The sequence below is a fragment of the Ailuropoda melanoleuca genome, chromosome 6, assembly GCF_002007445.2.
Source record: "Ailuropoda melanoleuca isolate Jingjing chromosome 6, ASM200744v2, whole genome shotgun sequence".
In the NCBI taxonomy this organism is placed as follows: Eukaryota; Metazoa; Chordata; class Mammalia; order Carnivora; family Ursidae; genus Ailuropoda; species Ailuropoda melanoleuca.
Genome location: NC_048223.1, coordinates 61,814,135 through 61,832,238, shown reverse-complemented (window position 1 = coordinate 61,832,238; position 18,104 = coordinate 61,814,135). Strand labels below are relative to the sequence as shown.

The following is an 18,104-nucleotide window of genomic DNA, read 5'->3' as shown; positions in this document are numbered from 1 at the left end:
AGAGGCCAGGAGCTGAGGCTCCCAGTGAGAGCTGCGTGTCCTCACCCCACGGCTGTCCTTGAGCACCCCTGAGAATGCGCTCCTCAAACGGCGGCCTCCTGCTGAGAGACCTTCCCATTCCCCACAGAGGCGGAAACAGTCCCGGTGGTGCCTCATTTAGCTCATGTCCTCTTGGCGAGAGGACGGGGCTAAGTGACAAGGGCTGTTGTCTCACCGGCTCTGTAAGTGGCCCGAGGAGCAGCGGTCAGCCTCCCCCGGCGTGTGCTCTGGGCCCTCCCCACCCAGCAGGTGCCTCTGCCCGGCCTCCCCGTTCTGGCTCCGAGGGCTGCGCCCTCCTTGCTCGTCTTGCCCTTGCGAGTGAGTGTCCGGAGGTGGGGTCAGTACTCACCTGGGCAGAGACGGAAGAATAAATCCACTCCGCCACCTCCCACTCTGCTCCTGCTGCCCGGATGCCGCTGCCCGTCCTGTGGGCCAGCGAACAGAGGGCTACACCCAGCAGAGCTGGGGACCGGGCCCCCGCCCACAGCGGCGCCTCCCACCTCCAGCCCGCTTCTTAGCCCCCGGGAAATGGGAGTACCAGCGGCGGCCCCCCGCTTCCCTCCAGGAGACTTACTGACGTAGGGTGGAAGTACCCTCCTGCGTCTTCTCTCTACACCCGCTGCTTCACCTTAAATTAACATGAGCTCCGCATCCTAAGGGAGCACTTGAGACCCTCATCGGAGGGCCTGCAGGTCTGCGGGTTTCGGGATCCAGCCAAACTTCGTCTTCGTAAAGGGATTGCCAGACAGGTTTTGCTTTAATGTGGCACATCCCTTATTCTGAATATTCCCCGAGCATCTCCCAGCGAGTCGCATATCTCTGACACGGGGACAGGAGTGCGGGAGTCCCCACCATTATCTTTTGTGCTAACGGCTCGTTCAGAGCCCTTGTCACAGAGATTTGTTTGAGAGTTAGGTAATGCGGCTGTGCCCCATCGCTGCTCTTCACAGCCGTCACCCTCTGGAGCAGTTTCCTGCTCGTGAAGCAGTGTACGACTTCGTGCCACACACGCCATCCCCCCCACCCCAGAGAGCGGGGGAGCACAACGTCCTCCTCCCTCGGGACTCCTCTGTGATGGACGGCTTTTGCTGGGGCTTGAGAACAGTGTTGGTCACCTGCGGGAGGCCTCTGGTCACGGTCTCTCTTCCACCCAGTGGGGTGCTTCACACCAGTGGACTGTAGCCCCATAATGGTGCCCACTTTGCTTTTGCCATCACGGTCGTCTGTGACAGAATGACATTAAATGCAGCTTCACCCTGAAGACACCCATTATGTGGGGTGACGCCGGGCCTGTGCCATGTCAGACCGTATCTAGAGCACTGAGCACCGCACCAGCGGGTGAATCTGCCTCCCCCCACGTGCCCGGCAACGGAGACACTGACCTAATCGTCGTGTGGTGTCTGTACAATCACTGCCATGCACTGGGCACCTCGTGGGTGCCAGGCCCTGGGCTCCACGTGCTTCCAGTGAAATGTTTTCTGTGGCACTTGCAACGGATCTGCTTTGCGAGTGCCGTGCACGAGAACGGTTTGAGTTTGGGGGTGGGGGCCCGAGAGAGGCCACAGCTGGTACGGGGCCCAGGCCGGGTGCAGATTTGGGTCAAATCCTAGGGCATGTGGCTCCCGCCCACTGTGTCCTGTTCTGTTGGTGCCAGGCCGCCTGACAGAGCCACTCAAGTTCTCCCCTCTACTTGGTAAAGTTCAGGTCCTCAGTCTCCTGGAAAGTTCACGACAGCAGGATCTGATCTCATGAATTGCTTTTCTAAAGAGCTTCCAACAGACTAACATTGAAGAGTGTAGGAGCTTTTCCTTTCCAGAAACATTTTCCTGATTTGGAAAGGATGCTTCTCCAACTTGAAATCTTCACTTAGGGTTAGAAATCCAGGGTGCGAGAAATGCCGCCTGGCTGACACAGCCCCGCCTGTGGGAGGAGAGGTACGGGCCAGGGGAGCGGCCTTCCTCTGTTCCTGCTGCCAGAGAATCACCGAGCAAGGGGGTGGGCGGCGGGAGCTGGGGGGCCTGCGGAATTAAGCAGACGATTCTCCCCTTGCTTTCCAGGGTCCCTGACCACCAAGATATAGCTTTTGGGGCCTTGCAGCAGGGAACCAACTGCCTGGACACTTTGGGACATTTTGCTGATGGTGTCGTTGGAGTCTATGAGTGTCACAATGCAGGGGGGAACCAGGTATGTGTGGGGGGTGGGCTCGAGCCCCTGGAAGACCAGAGAACAGGGAAGGGGCCCTGAGCGGACAGTCCTAGCTGCTGCCTTTCTCCCGTGACCCAGGATGTCTGAGGTAGCATCTGGCTCCAGCTGGTCACCCGCTAGCAGGCAGCCACAGGCTCAGGTGGGACGCCCCAGGTCTTGACAGCCATGTGGAGCCTGCCCTCAGCCCCGGGCCAGCCTCTGCTACTGCAGCAAGGGGCACAGTGGTTGACGTGACATCTGGCATCTCTCATCAAGGCAGGGCTGCCGGGCTGGTGGCCTTCATCTCCTCTTCCTCCTCATCTTCCTGCCGCCTCTGTCATCCCTGTGGCGTGTGCTTGTCCCCAGAGCACCTGTTCTGTGTCTGCAGCTGTGTCTGGTCTCCAAGCGTGCTTATCAACACCGGCCTCAGTCCCAGTTCAATAGGTGCTTCACCACAGACCCTGTGGTTGCTGCCAAAGTCGTTATTGCTCCCTGCCTATTAGATAACACTGGCTTAGCTAGAAAATAGTAATGATATTAGCTTCAGTCTGACACACACACACGCAGAACTTGTCCTGGAAGCATAATACCAGCGCCCCCACCAACCTTCTGTCCTCATTGAAAACAAGACAGAGAAGTGAAGGTGTGTTAGCCCTAACCATGACCTTCATATGAAGTTCCAGAGGACGACATTCTAGAAAGCAGGTTTCCCATTAGAAAATTATAGGTATTTGGTAAAATGTGGGCTTTGTGCACAAAAAAGTTTGGCTAATGCTAGGTACTCTTGTCTCCTTGAAAATATGCCAAGCTCTCAGAGGACCTACGAGGGGGGTGGTTAACTCAATGTATCCCAGATTTATTGATTCCAGAACCTTCTGTAACTTGAACTATTTTTAAAAGAGGGCCCCAGCTTGTTTGTAAAGTTGGTGGTTCTGAATCCCAGGGAGTACCTGGGCAGACTGCAGTCCCCAAATGCTTTGCCTCCTCTCTTCACTTGCTGATGTCATCTTAGCAGTTGCTTGGACCAGTCTGGACATCCTAAATTAGACAGGGGAGGGGGAGCAGCTTCAGGAGGTGGCCAGGGCTGGCCCAGCATGCGCATGCCACACCCGGGCTCCCAGGGTCTCACCTCTGTCCTGGGAGCACGGCCTCTGGCCCCTGCGCATGCTCCCCAGGGACAGGCTGGGAGCTCTGAGTGAACACACAGCCAGCCTCCGGGTGGGCCCCCGCTTGTCCTCTTTCACAGGCCCCACAGATGTTAGGAGTCAGCTGGAAGGGGGAGCTATAAGGAGGGAGAGAAGAAGAGTAGGAGGGAAGACTGGAGTCCTGCAGAGTTTGTCGGGTGGGGACAGGAGGGAGGGAGGGCGCTGTGCCTGCCGGGAGTGTCTCTGTGTCCATGTCAGCCCTTGGGTCTGGGGCACTGAAATGTGGTTCTACTTCCTGCTGGGGAGGGTGTGGCCTCTGTCCCCCCTCCCCACCAGGCACACAGCAGTGGCGACTGGTGTGGCGCAGGTCTGACTTCAGGGAACCGTGCAGGGATGAAGTGTGCAGGAGTCTGGGGCTTGGGTGTGAGGTGGGGGGGCCGAGGGCGCAGGGAGAGGTGGGGGTTTTCTCTGTTTCTGGCCATAGTCGAGTGAAAATGAACTGAAGTGTTGCCTTCCAAAAAGCGAAGCTTTGGGAAGACAGGAAGCACAGCGGATGTGACGTCCCCAGAAGCTCGTCTGATCTTGGTCAGCAGGCGGTGCTCCTGGCCTTCGAGGAAGAAGCTCAGAAATGGGGCTGNCTGGTGAAGCCGTCCGTCTGCACGTTACAGTTCAGGGGAGGTGTGGACCCGAGTTAGATAGAGTCTGTATCGTGAGACTGTGAGTCCAAGCGGGCCTCACCCCATCCCCCACTTAATCACCGGGCTTCCCTCGGTCCCATCTGCCATGTTCTGATGATTCAGCGACCGTCATGGGGTCACCCCCCTATATGTCAGCAGCTCTGCTGGGCAGTGAGAAGCCTGACTCTGTAGGACGTTTGCGTTTGAAAAGTACGTAGGGCGCTGTTACTGAAGGCTTTCCCATTGCTCTCCACGCTGTCCTCGCCGGTCTCAGGTGCCAGCTTCTGTCCTGAGCTCTGTGCTTGGCTCTTGCTCACTCAGCGTGGCCTCGGGGATGGATGGCACCCCCTACCCCACAGCCGGTAACAAAAGCCGGTGGCCGCTGGGCAGCAATGGTCACCCCCNAGGGAAGGGGCCCTGAGCGGACAGTCCTAGCTGCTGCCTTTCTCCCGTGACCCAGGATGTCTGAGGTAGCATCTGGCTCCAGCTGGTCACCCGCTAGCAGGCAGCCACAGGCTCAGGTGGGACGCCCCAGGTCTTGACAGCCATGTGGAGCCTGCCCTCAGCCCCGGGCCAGCCTCTGCTACTGCAGCAAGGGGCACAGTGGTTGACGTGACATCTGGCATCTCTCATCAAGGCAGGGCTGCCGGGCTGGTGGCCTTCATCTCCTCTTCCTCCTCATCTTCCTGCCGCCTCTGTCATCCCTGTGGCGTGTGCTTGTCCCCAGAGCACCTGTTCTGTGTCTGCAGCTGTGTCTGGTCTCCAAGCGTGCTTATCAACACCGGCCTCAGTCCCAGTTCAATAGGTGCTTCACCACAGACCCTGTGGTTGCTGCCAAAGTCGTTATTGCTCCCTGCCTATTAGATAACACTGGCTTAGCTAGAAAATAGTAATGATATTAGCTTCAGTCTGACACACACACACGCAGAACTTGTCCTGGAAGCATAATACCAGCGCCCCCACCAACCTTCTGTCCTCATTGAAAACAAGACAGAGAAGTGAAGGTGTGTTAGCCCTAACCATGACCTTCATATGAAGTTCCAGAGGACGACATTCTAGAAAGCAGGTTTTCCATTAGAAAATTATAGGTATTTGGTAAAATGTGGGCTTTGTGCACAAAAAAGTTTGGCTAATGCTAGGTACTCTTGTCTCCTTGAAAATATGCCAAGCTCTCAGAGGACCTACGAGGGGGGTGGTTAACTCAATGTATCCCAGATTTATTGATTCCAGAACCTTCTGTAACTTGAACTATTTTTAAAAGAGGGCCCCAGCTTGTTTGTAAAGTTGGTGGTTCTGAATCCCAGGGAGTACCTGGGCAGACTGCAGTCCCCAAATGCTTTGCCTCCTCTCTTCACTTGCTGATGTCATCTTAGCAGTTGCTTGGACCAGTCTGGACATCCTAAATTAGACAGGGGAGGGGGAGCAGCTTCAGGAGGTGGCCAGGGCTGGCCCAGCATGCGCATGCCACACCCGGGCTCCCAGGGTCTCACCTCTGTCCTGGGAGCACGGCCTCTGGCCCCTGCGCATGCTCCCCAGGGACAGGCTGGGAGCTCTGAGTGAACACACAGCCAGCCTCCGGGTGGGCCCCCGCTTGTCCTCTTTCACAGGCCCCACAGATGTTAGGAGTCAGCTGGAAGGGGGAGCTATAAGGAGGGAGAGAAGAAGAGTAGGAGGGAAGACTGGAGTCCTGCAGAGTTTGTCGGGTGGGGACAGGAGGGAGGGAGGGCGCTGTGCCTGCCGGGAGTGTCTCTGTGTCCATGTCAGCCCTTGGGTCTGGGGCACTGAAATGTGGTTCTACTTCCTGCTGGGGAGGGTGTGGCCTCTGTCCCCCCTCCCCACCAGGCACACAGCAGTGGCGACTGGTGTGGCGCAGGTCTGACTTCAGGGAACCGTGCAGGGATGAAGTGTGCAGGAGTCTGGGGCTTGGGTGTGAGGTGGGGGGGCCGAGGGCGCAGGGAGAGGTGGGGGTTTTCTCTGTTTCTGGCCATAGTCGAGTGAAAATGAACTGAAGTGTTGCCTTCCAAAAAGCGAAGCTTTGGGAAGACAGGAAGCACAGCGGATGTGACGTCCCCAGAAGCTCGTCTGATCTTGGTCAGCAGGCGGTGCTCCTGGCCTTCGAGGAAGAAGCTCAGAAATGGGGCTGATGCACGTGGCGCTGGTGAAGCCGTCTGTCTGCACGTTACAGTTCAGGGGAGGTGTGGACCCGAGTTAGATAGAGTCTGTATCGTGAGACTGTGAGTCCAAGCGGGCCTCACCCCATCCCCCACTTAATCACCGGGCTTCCCTCGGTCCCATCTGCCATGTTCTGATGATTCAGCGACCGTCATGGGGTCACCCCCCTATATGTCAGCAGCTCTGCTGGGCAGTGAGAAGCCTGACTCTGTAGGACGTTTGCGTTTGAAAAGTACGTAGGGCGCTGTTACTGAAGGCTTTCCCATTGCTCTCCACGCTGTCCTCGCCGGTCTCAGGTGCCAGCTTCTGTCCTGAGCTCTGTGCTTGGCTCTTGCTCACTCAGCGTGGCCTCGGGGATGGATGGCACCCCCTACCCCACAGCCGGTAACAAAAGCCGGTGGCCGCTGGGCAGCAATGGTCACCCCCGCCTGTGACAGCTGGTGGCTGTGGCTCTGGATCCCCGGGTCCTGCCGGCAAGCTGGTCTCTGAGCCCACGAGTGCTGCCCTGCAAGCCCGTGGGGGGCTGACCGTCCTGGCCTGCCTGGCGCATTGCGGCTTTACACCTGTCTCCCGCACAGTTTTTCGTAGCTCCCCCTTTTCGTCTCAAAGGTGACCTGGGTATAGTCCCCATATTTATAGGCACTGGAGCTCATTGATGACGAGCTGCTCTCAGGATGCCATTTTGGAGGGAGGATGAGATTGGGACGGTGTAGGAAGCCACCCAGAGGCAGCTACTCCCGGCTGTGTGCACAGGTGACAGTGCTGGGCCGTGGCCCTGCCAGACTTGGGCTGTCCCAGTGCTCTGCTCGGGGCTATCGTGAAAAGCAGACACCATGGCCTGTGCAGAGCACTCCATTCCCTCTTTTGTTCCTTTTGCTGTTGCGAGACCCACCGTTGCTGTTCTCACACGGGGGTGGGGGAGCTTTCCCTCCTCTCAGTGCATATCTCCTGAGTGCCCGCTGGGCCAGCTGCTGCATGCTCAGGGATCCTGGACAGAAGGACACGGCCATGCCTGCCCGGGGAGCAGGTTTCTACTTGCTCTGAGCCCTGCTCCCGTGGTTTTGTGCTGGAATCGCCCCAAGAGCTCTTCAGAAATTCCAATGCCAGGTCCCCCATCCAGAAATCCCGATTTCATAGGCCTGGGGTCGCAGAGCATTGGGGTTTGTGAACGTTCCGGAAGTGAGTGATTCTAAACGAGCAGCTGCACAGCGAGGATTTTCTAGCAGGGGAGGCCACCCCAGTGGGTGACGGGCAGTATGACAGCGTGGCATACCTTCACCACACAGCGGGGAACACCTTCCTCCGTGGACCAGCCTGCGGCCCAGAGAGCTGCCTCCTAGATCAGCACCACCCGCCTGTGCTTTGTGTGCCCCATCCAGTACGGTCCTCGCCCACCCCACGGGCCACCGAGCACTCAGGTGTAGCTAGTGTGACTGAGGATGTCAGGTGTTCACTCGGTTGACTCAGTCAAGGTGGACAGTGGCCACCATGTTGGGGAGCGTGGTTCCGGAGGCGGCAGGAGGCCAGGGCTCATGCTCGCTGCTCGCAGATGTTCCAGCTCGTAACCCTCCTGTAAGTAAGTCCCGTCCGAACTGATGGGAATTGATGCTTGTTCGAGTGCTGTGCCACATGGGTGAGAAATGAGAGGGTAAATAACATTTCCTAACTGCGAATAGGGCCCCATGCTCTGGACGAGTACGGTTTCTTATCTGGTTTCTGGCTGAGCCTCAGCAGACATACAGGAAATGGGAAAATTAATGGCCATGCTTTTTTAAGAGTGGCGGCTCAAAAAAGCAATTCTTAAATATTTATGAACTTTATTTTACAAATTCAGATCATTGAAATGCAACAGAAGAACAAAGTGGCAGCCACCTCCGTTGTTTGCACAGCTGAATTAGTTTTTCTGGAATTCACTGTAAAGTCTGCTTTAAAATAATTAAGCATACAAGAGCAAGAAGGTTGTAGAAACATTCATACATGAGCTTTCACTGGGTATCTGCAACCCTTCCAACATCTTTTCAACACCTGCTTCCAAGAAGCATCTAGAATCTTACCCACGAGTGGGGGCGGGTTGTTGCCATTAAGTCACACGAGCCTCACTGGAGGCGTGATGCGTATCTGAATGAAAGGCGGGGTGCATGCGCTCCTTCCTGGGACCTTTTGCTGCCCTGACATATAGGTCACGCTGAGTGCCTGTTGGCACCTCAGATGTACCGGCTCTGGAGGGACAGCATCATAGAAGGTTGGCATCGACCCTCAGGGGTGGCGTGGGGCCCTTCCCAGAGAATGCAGAGCTCCCCACCAGGAGCTGCCAGTGGGGACAGGTGGGGACGGGGCTCCGTGATCTCAAGTTTGAGAGACGCTAAGGAAAACAGTCTAAGCCCGTCTGCTATGCTCAGTCTTCCAGAGCCTTGAAGAGCCTGTCTGTGGCTTTGCAGAAAGAAACGTGGCCCAAACTCACTATTTCCCAAACTTATTTGACCTGAAACTAACTTTTCATAGAATCCCTCATGGAACACACTTTGAGAAACACTCATCAAAAGGTGAGAACATTGAAGCCAAGGAGAAGGAGGGGACTGCCTCCCTGCTAGGAGAGAAGGAAGCTGTGAACAGGCTAGGGGGCTTCTCCAGTTCCTAGATGGGCTGCCCATCCAGGGCAGACCGTCTGGTCCAAGGTGACCGAGGTACTGAATAGTGAGGCCTCTTTGAAAGATAATTTATTCCCTCCCTTACCTCTGTCCCCTGAGAACAGAAAAAAAAAGAAAAAGAAAAAGAATTTCTTCGTAGCACTTAATAGCGCCTACAGTTACATAATACCTTTATTTGTGGGTGAGGCATTCTCCCTTCGAGGTCGGGGCCTTGCCTGTCTGTTAACCGCTGTGGGCTGGGCCCTGGGACAGCACCTGAGGCATTGCAGGGCGCCATGGACATCACTGGAAGGACGGCTGAGTCGTATCTACCCAGCTTTCCGGGGCAGATAGCAGAAAGGGATACAGTGGTAGGGAGTGTGTCCCAGTGGAATTCTGGATTGGAAGACACCTGGCTGCTTCTGGATCCTGAGGGCTCACTTGGGTATTTATGCCTGTGAGAGGGTCAGACACTAGAGTGAAGGTTGGAAGCTACCTCCTCCTGTCCCATCTGCGGCGCCACCCAGAACCTTCTGCCTGCCCCCCCCCAATCCATCTTCATTCCCTAGCTTCCTGCTCTTTTAGACAGTATTTAGCACTTAGTATAAATGGTTGTGCTCTCAGCCCTTAAGGGGTGTGTGTGTGTATGTGTGTGTGTGTATTTCTATTTGTAAAAATCATGAGCAAGTTTTCCCATGGCTCAGTTTTCCCATCTGTAAAATGGGGGTAGTAACAGCCTCTCATGGGGCATAGTGGTGCCCAGCACACAGTAGGCGGCTGATGTCAGCATGAGGGGTGTGTGTGTGTAAATACACAGATCCATCCCTAGGGATCTCAACCTTCCTGAACATCAGCAAATCAACTCACTGCTCAGCAGTGAGACTACACACTGCATATTTTTACTTAAATGGGCCATGTATAATTTATCATTTTCACACATTATAATCCACATTCATAAAGGCTCTTTCCAAACCACATCTGCAGGGGAGCAAAATAACGCAGGCAGAAAAGTCGACCCTGAACTGTCCACCCCATGGGAGCCACGCATGGGCTACCCTGTTTCCAGCTCACCTTTTGTGGTAGAAAGGTGGGTGTGGTGCTCAGCCTTGCACCCGGGGCTAGAGTAGTTCTTACTGTATCTTAGTTACTCCTGTTCTCAAAGCCCTCTAGTCACGTGAGTCAGTGAACCTGGTGCTGTGCTGGGAGACCCCCCCAGGAACCCGCAGGTGGAGATGTGCCCTTCTGCAAGAAGTCCTGTGTCAGCCCTGAGTTGGCTCAGGGCTCGGAATCTCTGCTTGGCAGCGTGACCGTTGCCCTCTGGGGCCTGTCACTTCACAGCCCTGCGGGGGCGCGGCCCTAACCTCCAGTGTTGCGTTCCAGGAATGGGCCTTGACGAAGGAGAAGTCAGTGAAGCACATGGACTTGTGCCTGACAGTGGTGGACCGGGCACCCGGCTCTGTCATAAAGCTGCAGGGCTGCCGAGAGAACGACACCAGACAGGTAGGGCGCCCCTGCCCCTCTGCCCAGCCTTCCCGCCCCCCGCCTCCCCCCCCACCCCCGCGGCCTTGACCACAGCGCAGCTTAGTCACGTCCAGCTGCCATGTCAGGCCTGGGCTCCTGCTGGCCGCCGTCTCCGGCCAAGCTGGAGCTTCTGGCGGGCAGCCAGCACTCCGTGCATCCCATGCTGGGTGGACGTGGGATCCGGACGTTCGTGCTCGGAAGGCCGCTCTGCCACCCCTGTGCACGGGCCCTGGCAGCGTGCCTTCCGTCCTCTCCCCCTGCAGGAGGCTCCCATGACTCCGCCCATCCCAGGGTGTGTCTTTCTGTAACTTCTTTTTTTCTCAACAGGTATTCGTTTATTTTAAAGACAGAGAGCATAAGCAGGGGGAGGGGCAGAGGGAGACTCCCAAGCAGACTCCCCGCTAAGCGTGCAGCCCCGTCATGGGCTCGATCCCACGACACAGAGATCGTGACCCAAGCCGAAGTCATGAATCAGAGGCCCAATTGACCAAGCCACCCAGGCACTCCCTTCCATACCTTCTTGATTGATCTGTTTATATCTGTGCCTGACCCTCCAGCCAGACTGGAAAGGAAGGGGCCACGTTTGTATGTTCAGCTCCTACAAAGGTCTGTGAGCACCTTCCCTAGGCTGGGCGCCGCAGTACGGTCCCCAGCACCGACAGGTGACCTCCTCCCTGTGCCGGGCAGGTAAGCAGTGCTGGTGGTCCGGTTTTCAGAAGCGTCTTTGTAGCAGCCGCCTGTACGTGGGCCTCCTGAAAGTACTTGTCTGGTGACGCCGGCGAACGCAGGGGAGAGGCGGGTGCTGCTGGCGGTTCGCGTGTACCTCTGCGTGCGGGGCGTGATGCCTGGAGCCCCATCAGCTGTGCCTCATCAGACCCCCGCGTGCGGAGGCACACCGGCTCGCGGCTTCTCCGCGGAAGCGGGAGCACAGGGCGGGCCAAGCAGGCGTGCGGCGGAGACCAGGCACACCTGCGGGGACCGGGCACACCGGCGGGGACCGGCGGGGAACTCGGCCCAGGCGCAAAGCCCCCTGAGAAGTTAGCAAAACACTGACCCACAAATAAGTACTAGAAAAGAAAGCGAGGTTCATAACCAAGTCACCAAAGGGAGGCGTTTGCATTGTTCATTTTGATGTGCTGATAAACCCACAGCCCTGAAGGAAACACCTATCAACACCTCTGTTTCTTCAGCCAGCGGTCTGATGTTGCTTACTTCTGATGACGTTCTCATTCTTCCCATGCCACCGGATATTTCAAAGAAAAATTGCATATTCTTACTTATTCGTTAAATATTTTTCTTTTTAAATTTACAAAAATGCTAAATGAGTAAGTTCAAGTGGATGAGACCTTATACACACACACTCCCTCTTTCTCAAGCCCCTATGTGCGTATATTACTTTTTCCAGACAGTTCGGATTGTTTTTCCCTTCTCTGACATACTCCCTGGTGGTCACTTGCAGGCAAGCCCTTTCTTGAGCCATGGGGGAGTGACTCGTGTCAGAAACAGAATTGCAGCCACAAAAGGACCTTCCATTGTGCCAGCGAGTGGAGCATTGGTTTGTCTTGGTACAGCCCCTTTTTACGAGATAGATGGGTGTAGGGAAACTGAGGCACAGAGCCTACCAGAGCCAGGAGCCTGAGTGGGCTTCTAGTCCAAGACGGATTTCACAGAAGGGGAGGCTGAGACCCAGAGGGTCAGCACCTCCTCTCCAGTGTCACCTGGGAGGACCGAGGCCGGGACCAGTTCCCTGGCTTAGATCTCGGTTGTCAGGAAAATGCTTGCATCTGTCCATCCCTGGCCTGCTCTCGGGGTGCCCCTTGTCTCCTACACTGCGGAACCCCAGCCCGGTCTCCAGTAGACACTCAATCTCTGGAGGAGTTCAGTAGGAGCTTGCCTTATTTCCAGAGCTGACAGGTGTTCCCGGTGCCATCCCAGTTCTTGGGAGGCATAATGGACACCCCCAGGAGGCTCACACCAGGGGATGGAAATGTCCTGCAAACCGCTCTTCTGACCCCAGGACTTCACCCGGTGCAGAGCTGTGTGGGGGCTGTTTCGGTAGGGCCTCGATGTCCCAGAAATCTGACCCATGGTTCTGGGCTGAGGATTCTACCTTCCAGAGACAGAGCTGGAGTTTGGTTATTTTTTTTAAACGGCCTTCCCCGTTTAACTGAGGCTTTGACACCTGACAGGCAGAGCCCCTCCAGAGAAGGGAATCAGATTCCATTCATTCCACATTCTTTGTCAAGGCTGATTCCTGGCCACTCAGAGCCATGCAGGGCTGTCAGCAACACATACACACTTTACATGACAATGGAGGAAACCAGCCTGAGGAAAGACTGACAGCCAGGGAGCCAGAAAGGAGGCAGTGATGGGCAGACAGCCGCGACCTCCCCAAGCTCATCTGATTGCCCTGAATTTCACTGTTGGCAGAAACTCCAGGTTAGCGGGCGGTGGGAATGAGTATCATAGGGTCCTTACGAGAACATCCCACCATCCTGTTCTCCCCGTGCAGAAGGCTGATTCTCGAGGTGCCGGGTTCCTCTCTGCCTCGCTCTGCCTCTGTGCCCACCCCATCCATTTGCCCTTTGAGAGGACCCTCCTCAGCTCATTTTATCTCGAAGCTGCGCTGTCTTGCCGGTTGGACTATTTGGTTTCCAGTCACGTCTGTGTGTCCGTGTTGTGTGTGCGTTTGCAGAGTCAGAGGGGAAGGGGAGGCAGGAGGAAGAGAATTCAATTCCACGGTGTCAAAGAGATTTGCAAAAATACTTACGGAAAGGAGCTTTAGTGCACACAGTGTAAAAAATTAATTAGAATCACAGACTATATTAATGAAGGGAGAGCTTTTGGGAGAAAAAAGTGTGATAGTTTTTTCTTTTAAAGAACAAACAGATTTTTACATGGGGGTAAACAACAGGGTGAGGGAGCCTCAGACTTTCTTTAGGCTAGGATGTGGGCTTTGTTTTCTTTCTGGTTTGGTTGATTGATTAGTTAGCTGATTGGTGAGTTGGTTGGTTGACTGGTTTCGTGATTGAGTTTGGTTAGCTGGTTGGTTGAGGTTGGTGGGTTGGTTGATGGGTTTGGTCTTGGTGGGGGGGAAGGTCTGCACACTCGAATAAGGAGACATTGCACCCTGTGCTTTACAAGAGTCACATTTGGAACTCAGCAAATATTGCTCCGTCCCTGCCGTGCGGAGCAGTGGGGGCCCTCAGAGTGGCTGAGACAGGTTTCTCACACCCACCAAGGAGCTCACAGACTAGTCGAGAAAACAGTCTAGAAACGGGTTCCTCAACATAATATTCTGTCCACTCAGGCATCTCTTTCCCTCTCATTTGACCTGACACGGTTCCCCTGGTCTAACTGAGCCGAAGGCCCTAAGTGGGAGCGTGGAGGTGCCCAGGCCACGGCCTCCGGGCCGGGCTGCCTTCCAGTAGGATGGGGGTCTTTGAGCTGGCTCAGCTTCCTGGGGCTCCTTCCCTGAGGTGAAATAGCACCAGATGAACCCTTCTTGTGGACGAACGCACATTCCCTATGGGAGACTCCCTACCTCAAGTCCTTGCGTTAATAACCGCNTCAAGTCCTTGCGTTAATGACCGAGGATGGGCAGGTGCCCAGAGCACTGGTGCTTGGATGAGGGGACAGCCAAAGGAGGGAAGGGGTGAGGCAGGACACTCGGCCCCTAGCAGGCCCAGAAAGGAGGTTTTGAGTTGCAAACCGAGGCAGAAAGCATAGGTTTCTTTCCTGGACGCTCAGCTGCCCCAGGGGCTGCTTTGTCTTGGGGCGTTTGGTATCTCCTCCATTATGATCAGAGATCCCCCCACATCAAAACAAAGACTTGGTGGTTTGGTTTTTAGTGGAGCTGGAAGACCCTGCGGACGGCTCTGTGTCCTCCTGTTTTGTGTGTGCTGGGATCGTAAGGCGCTCTCCTGTCTCCTGCAGAAATGGGAGCAGATCGAGGGCAACTCCAAGCTGCGGCACGTGGGCAGCAACCTGTGCCTGGACAGCCGCACGGCCAAGAACGGGGGCCTGAGCGTGGAGGTGTGCGGCCCAGCCCTGTCCCAGCAGTGGAAGTTCACGCTCAACCTGCAGCAGTAGGAGACCCCGCGAGGCCACGCCGGCCCGGCCCCCACGCTGGTCGGCTGAGTTTGGTGATCACGTTATCGATTATGTTTCTTGAACCTTCTGCGAAACTATATACCTCAGTATTCCATCATGGTCTGAACGTCGGAGAACTTGTGCGAGGCACGGGGCCTGGGTGGACAGCGAAGAGGCCAGGAAAGAGAACCGCGCTCCTCGTCCCACAGGAGGCGGCCAGGCCCCCTTTCCGAGGCCACGGCCGCCTGCGCCCCCAGCGACCCCTGGGACGGCCGAGTCGCGGCCCCAACGCGGACCAGTGGGGGGGCAGGAAGGGCGGAAGGGGTGTCGTTGCTATGTCACCGCGAGGAGAACTCTCTGGAAATCTCCATTTTTGATCCCATCGAAATCACGTCTGGTTTCCACAACACCAAACCCAGTCATTTTGCAGGTTTACGTCGTATTCCCCTGTCCCCGCTCCTCTGTTCCCAGCTGTCTTCCCAGCACAGACCCCCTCTTCCACGTGATGTTCTTGCTCTATTTGAATATGAACTTTTCTATGGTGGGACACTAAATATAAATATATATAAAGAGAGAATGTACGGTCAGTTCCCTATGGTTTCTGTAGGTTGTCCTCATCTTGTCAATTCCCCACAAAGCAGTTAGTTCACGGCCGTAAGGAAGAGGGACGGGGCCCTTCGGGGCCGGGCCTCCATTGCCCCCTGGACCCTGTCGGTGAGCAGGTGCTACGGGGGCTGCTGGGGGCTTCCCTGCGGCCAAGCCCCAGGAGGCGAGCGGCGCCAGGGTCCCCCGACTCCGGCCTCGGCCTGGGCCCCTCCGCTGGCTTCAGCTTGGGACTCGCTGCTAAGTGTCAGACCCACCTGCTGTGCCCTTGGTATCTGGAAACCCGGATGGGTGACTGACTTTGACAAACGTTACTTTGGGTATTTTTTAATTATTTTTTTTTCTCTTAGGGAAAAAAACAAAAAACAAAAACCCAGCCTCACAGCTCTCAGTAGGCGATGGTAGGAAAGCTGTCCTGGGCTGGCATTGGGCGAATAGTGAGTGTCCCGTGAGCTGGTCCCTGGGCTCTGGAATCCGGCCTGCCCACACTGTCCCTCCCAGGCCCAGGTGCCCGCTTTTTGGTCATGGGGCATTGGGTCAAGAATTAGGAGAGGTGGAAATCATCCAGTGCCCCATCTGTTGACATGGAGCATTGCGGGCACGAAACAGGAGGCGTGTGCGTTAGGAAGCAGATGTCAGTATAACCACAAGCCAGTTAGGAAATAGAAGTCGTGACAGGAAGAGATGCCCAGGAATGTCCCTGCAGAGCCCCCCTTGCCTTTGCAGTGGCCCCACGTGCTGTGCCACGGCAGCCCCCAGCCCCCTACAGAATGGCCCCTCGGTCATTCTCGTGGCCACGCCCTCCTTCCTTCTCCCCTCCGGAACACCTGCCGGGTCTCAGAGAGGCTGGCCCTTCCCAGGCCACCCACGGCTGCCGCGTGGTGGGACGTGCATCAGAAATGCACATCCTCAGGCCCCTTCGGGGCGGGCCTGGGAGGTCACAGAGGGAGAAGTGGCCACTGAAGATTCTGCTGGGTTGACATTCTGGGAAGTGCCACTCTCTTCCCCGCCCCCCTTTTTTTCTAGGAAAGGGGACACTATTGGTCTTTCTTCCTTCACTGCAAAAGACCCACATGTGTTTGCTCCAGGTCACCAGGGTCAGGCATAGAGGCGTGGCTAAGGGACTGTCCTCTGCCCCGCAACTAGATGTCCCTTCTGTGGACAGGGAGGCCATAGCTGGATCACCTCAGCACACGTGTGTCTTCAGGGGCTGGTCTTGACTACAGGGAGGCCTCGGGGAGAGGGCCAGTTACCTGTGCAAGGCTGTTGATTGCAGGTGGGGCAGGAACCAGACTCAGCCCGAGCCTCTGGGTCCCATCTTAGACCCTGTCACCTGTGAGCCATTGCCAGTGTTCGCAAAAAATACCCCATGGCTAGCAAACAGATTTGGCTTTGAGGTAAAGCAAATTCGAGTCAGGTCCTTGACGAATCCTTCCCCCACACACCCCCAGCCCACCCAGTATTCTCATGGACCTTGTGGCATCAGAACAGGCCCACCAGCCCCTTCTGGGGTCGTGCCGTCCCTGAGTGGCAGAGGTGGGGCTGGGAGGGCTCCCTGGAGGCGAGTTATGTTTACAAGACAACAGCGTGCCAAGGTGACTTCCTGTGGTGGCATTACTTCTAGTCATCGGGCGACCCCACCCTCTCCTGTTTCTATAAGTACACACTCTTTCCCGAGAGCCCTTTGAGCACAGCCTGGTGAAGGTAGTTGTCCTGTCTGTGGCGGTCTTTCCCACGTCGTCATCAAAGCTAAAATGATGGTCTCTGTGAGTATGTTTTGCAAATTCAAAATATAGTTTGGTAATTTTTTTTCCAGTTGATTTTTAAGAAGAACTGCTGTACAGAGCTTGTACTTCTTCCATTTTATAGATGGAAACCATCCTTGAAAATTGTTTAACTTAAATAAAGAGAAGATACTTTATAGATATCGCGCTCTGGCGGTGGCTGCCATCATTCTTGTCCTTCACTGGAGGTTGGTGACAAGCGTTGGGGGACCGGGGAGACAGTCTGTCCACTCTGGGGGCCCTGCTCAGTGACCACTTCTTTTTTCTTTTTTTTTTTTTTAAGATTTTATTTATTTATTTGACAGACATCAGTGACCATTTCTTATCACACTTTGAAAAAGTGTTCACTTTCAGCTGCAGTGCCCTCATGCTGTGTGTCCTTATTTGTAACACTAACCATTATCATTTGTGCAGTGTTTCTGATGGGCCAGGCACTGAGCCAAGCCCTGAACGTGTTCTCCTCGTCTGCTCACCCCGCTCGCCGTAACTTGTGAGACAGTGCCATGGGCTGCCTTTCACAGCTGGCCCGAGAGGCTGCTGCTAGAAGCCCTGAACCTCCTCAAGGTCACGGGCTAACCTGCTCAAGGTCACGCCACTCCTGAGTCCGCCCTGGGTGCTCAGAACCTGCACACCAAACTGCTGTGGGGGTGGGGAGGCAAATATTTTCACAGCTTTTATGGTATTTAAAATCCAGATACTTGTTTACCAGTTATCGGAGGCTCCCCAGTGCCATCCGAGGCCGGCTGAGGGCCTTCCCCATCATCCTCAGCCTTGTAACATGCCTACCTTCGAAAAACCCTGCAGGTGTATCAAGAAAACACTGCCATGGCCTGTTCTTTATCTGGCAGTTTGGATGGGGATTGGGCGCTGGGAGGGGGATACTGAACGGGCTGGCCCAGATGAGGCTTTTCCAATGTTCCAGAGACCACATTCCTGTGTCCTCTTTCCCCATTATCTGAGACGACCAAAAACCCGGTTCTCTTGCCATCTGAGAAACAGAGAGCTCTTAGCATAATTGTGCAGTGTCCCTCAGAGTCCTTTAGAAATTGTGTGTGTGTGTGTGTGTGTGTGTGTGTTTCCTGCATTGGCGTCAGGGAAGAGTTTATTCATTCGGTATTTATTGAGAAACTGTGTGGTCCTGACCATCCCGAAGACCTAGCAGGGGAGGAAAGGTTCAAGGCCAAGCAACGGGACAGGGTGCTGTGCAGCTCCGAGTGCGGGCTTCGCAGAGACGCAGCTCGGTAGTGGAGTCGGGTGTGG

The 18,104-nt window shown here is 55.5% G+C and overlaps 1 protein-coding gene across 1 annotated transcript in view; it reads left to right on the top strand.

Annotated features, from left to right (window-relative positions):
- Positions 1-16,985, top strand: part of GALNT2 (polypeptide N-acetylgalactosaminyltransferase 2) — a 32,703-nt gene extending 15,718 nt beyond the window's left edge. The window contains exons 4-6 of the mRNA XM_034663577.1: positions 1,905-2,223; positions 10,225-10,344; positions 14,302-16,985. Coding sequence (XP_034519468.1) covers positions 1,905-2,223; positions 10,225-10,344; positions 14,302-14,457 — 595 coding nt within the window. The 3' untranslated portion in view covers positions 14,458-16,985. The remainder of the gene's footprint in view (positions 1-1,904; positions 2,224-10,224; positions 10,345-14,301) is intronic.
- Positions 16,986-18,104: the final 1,119 nt, after the last annotated feature.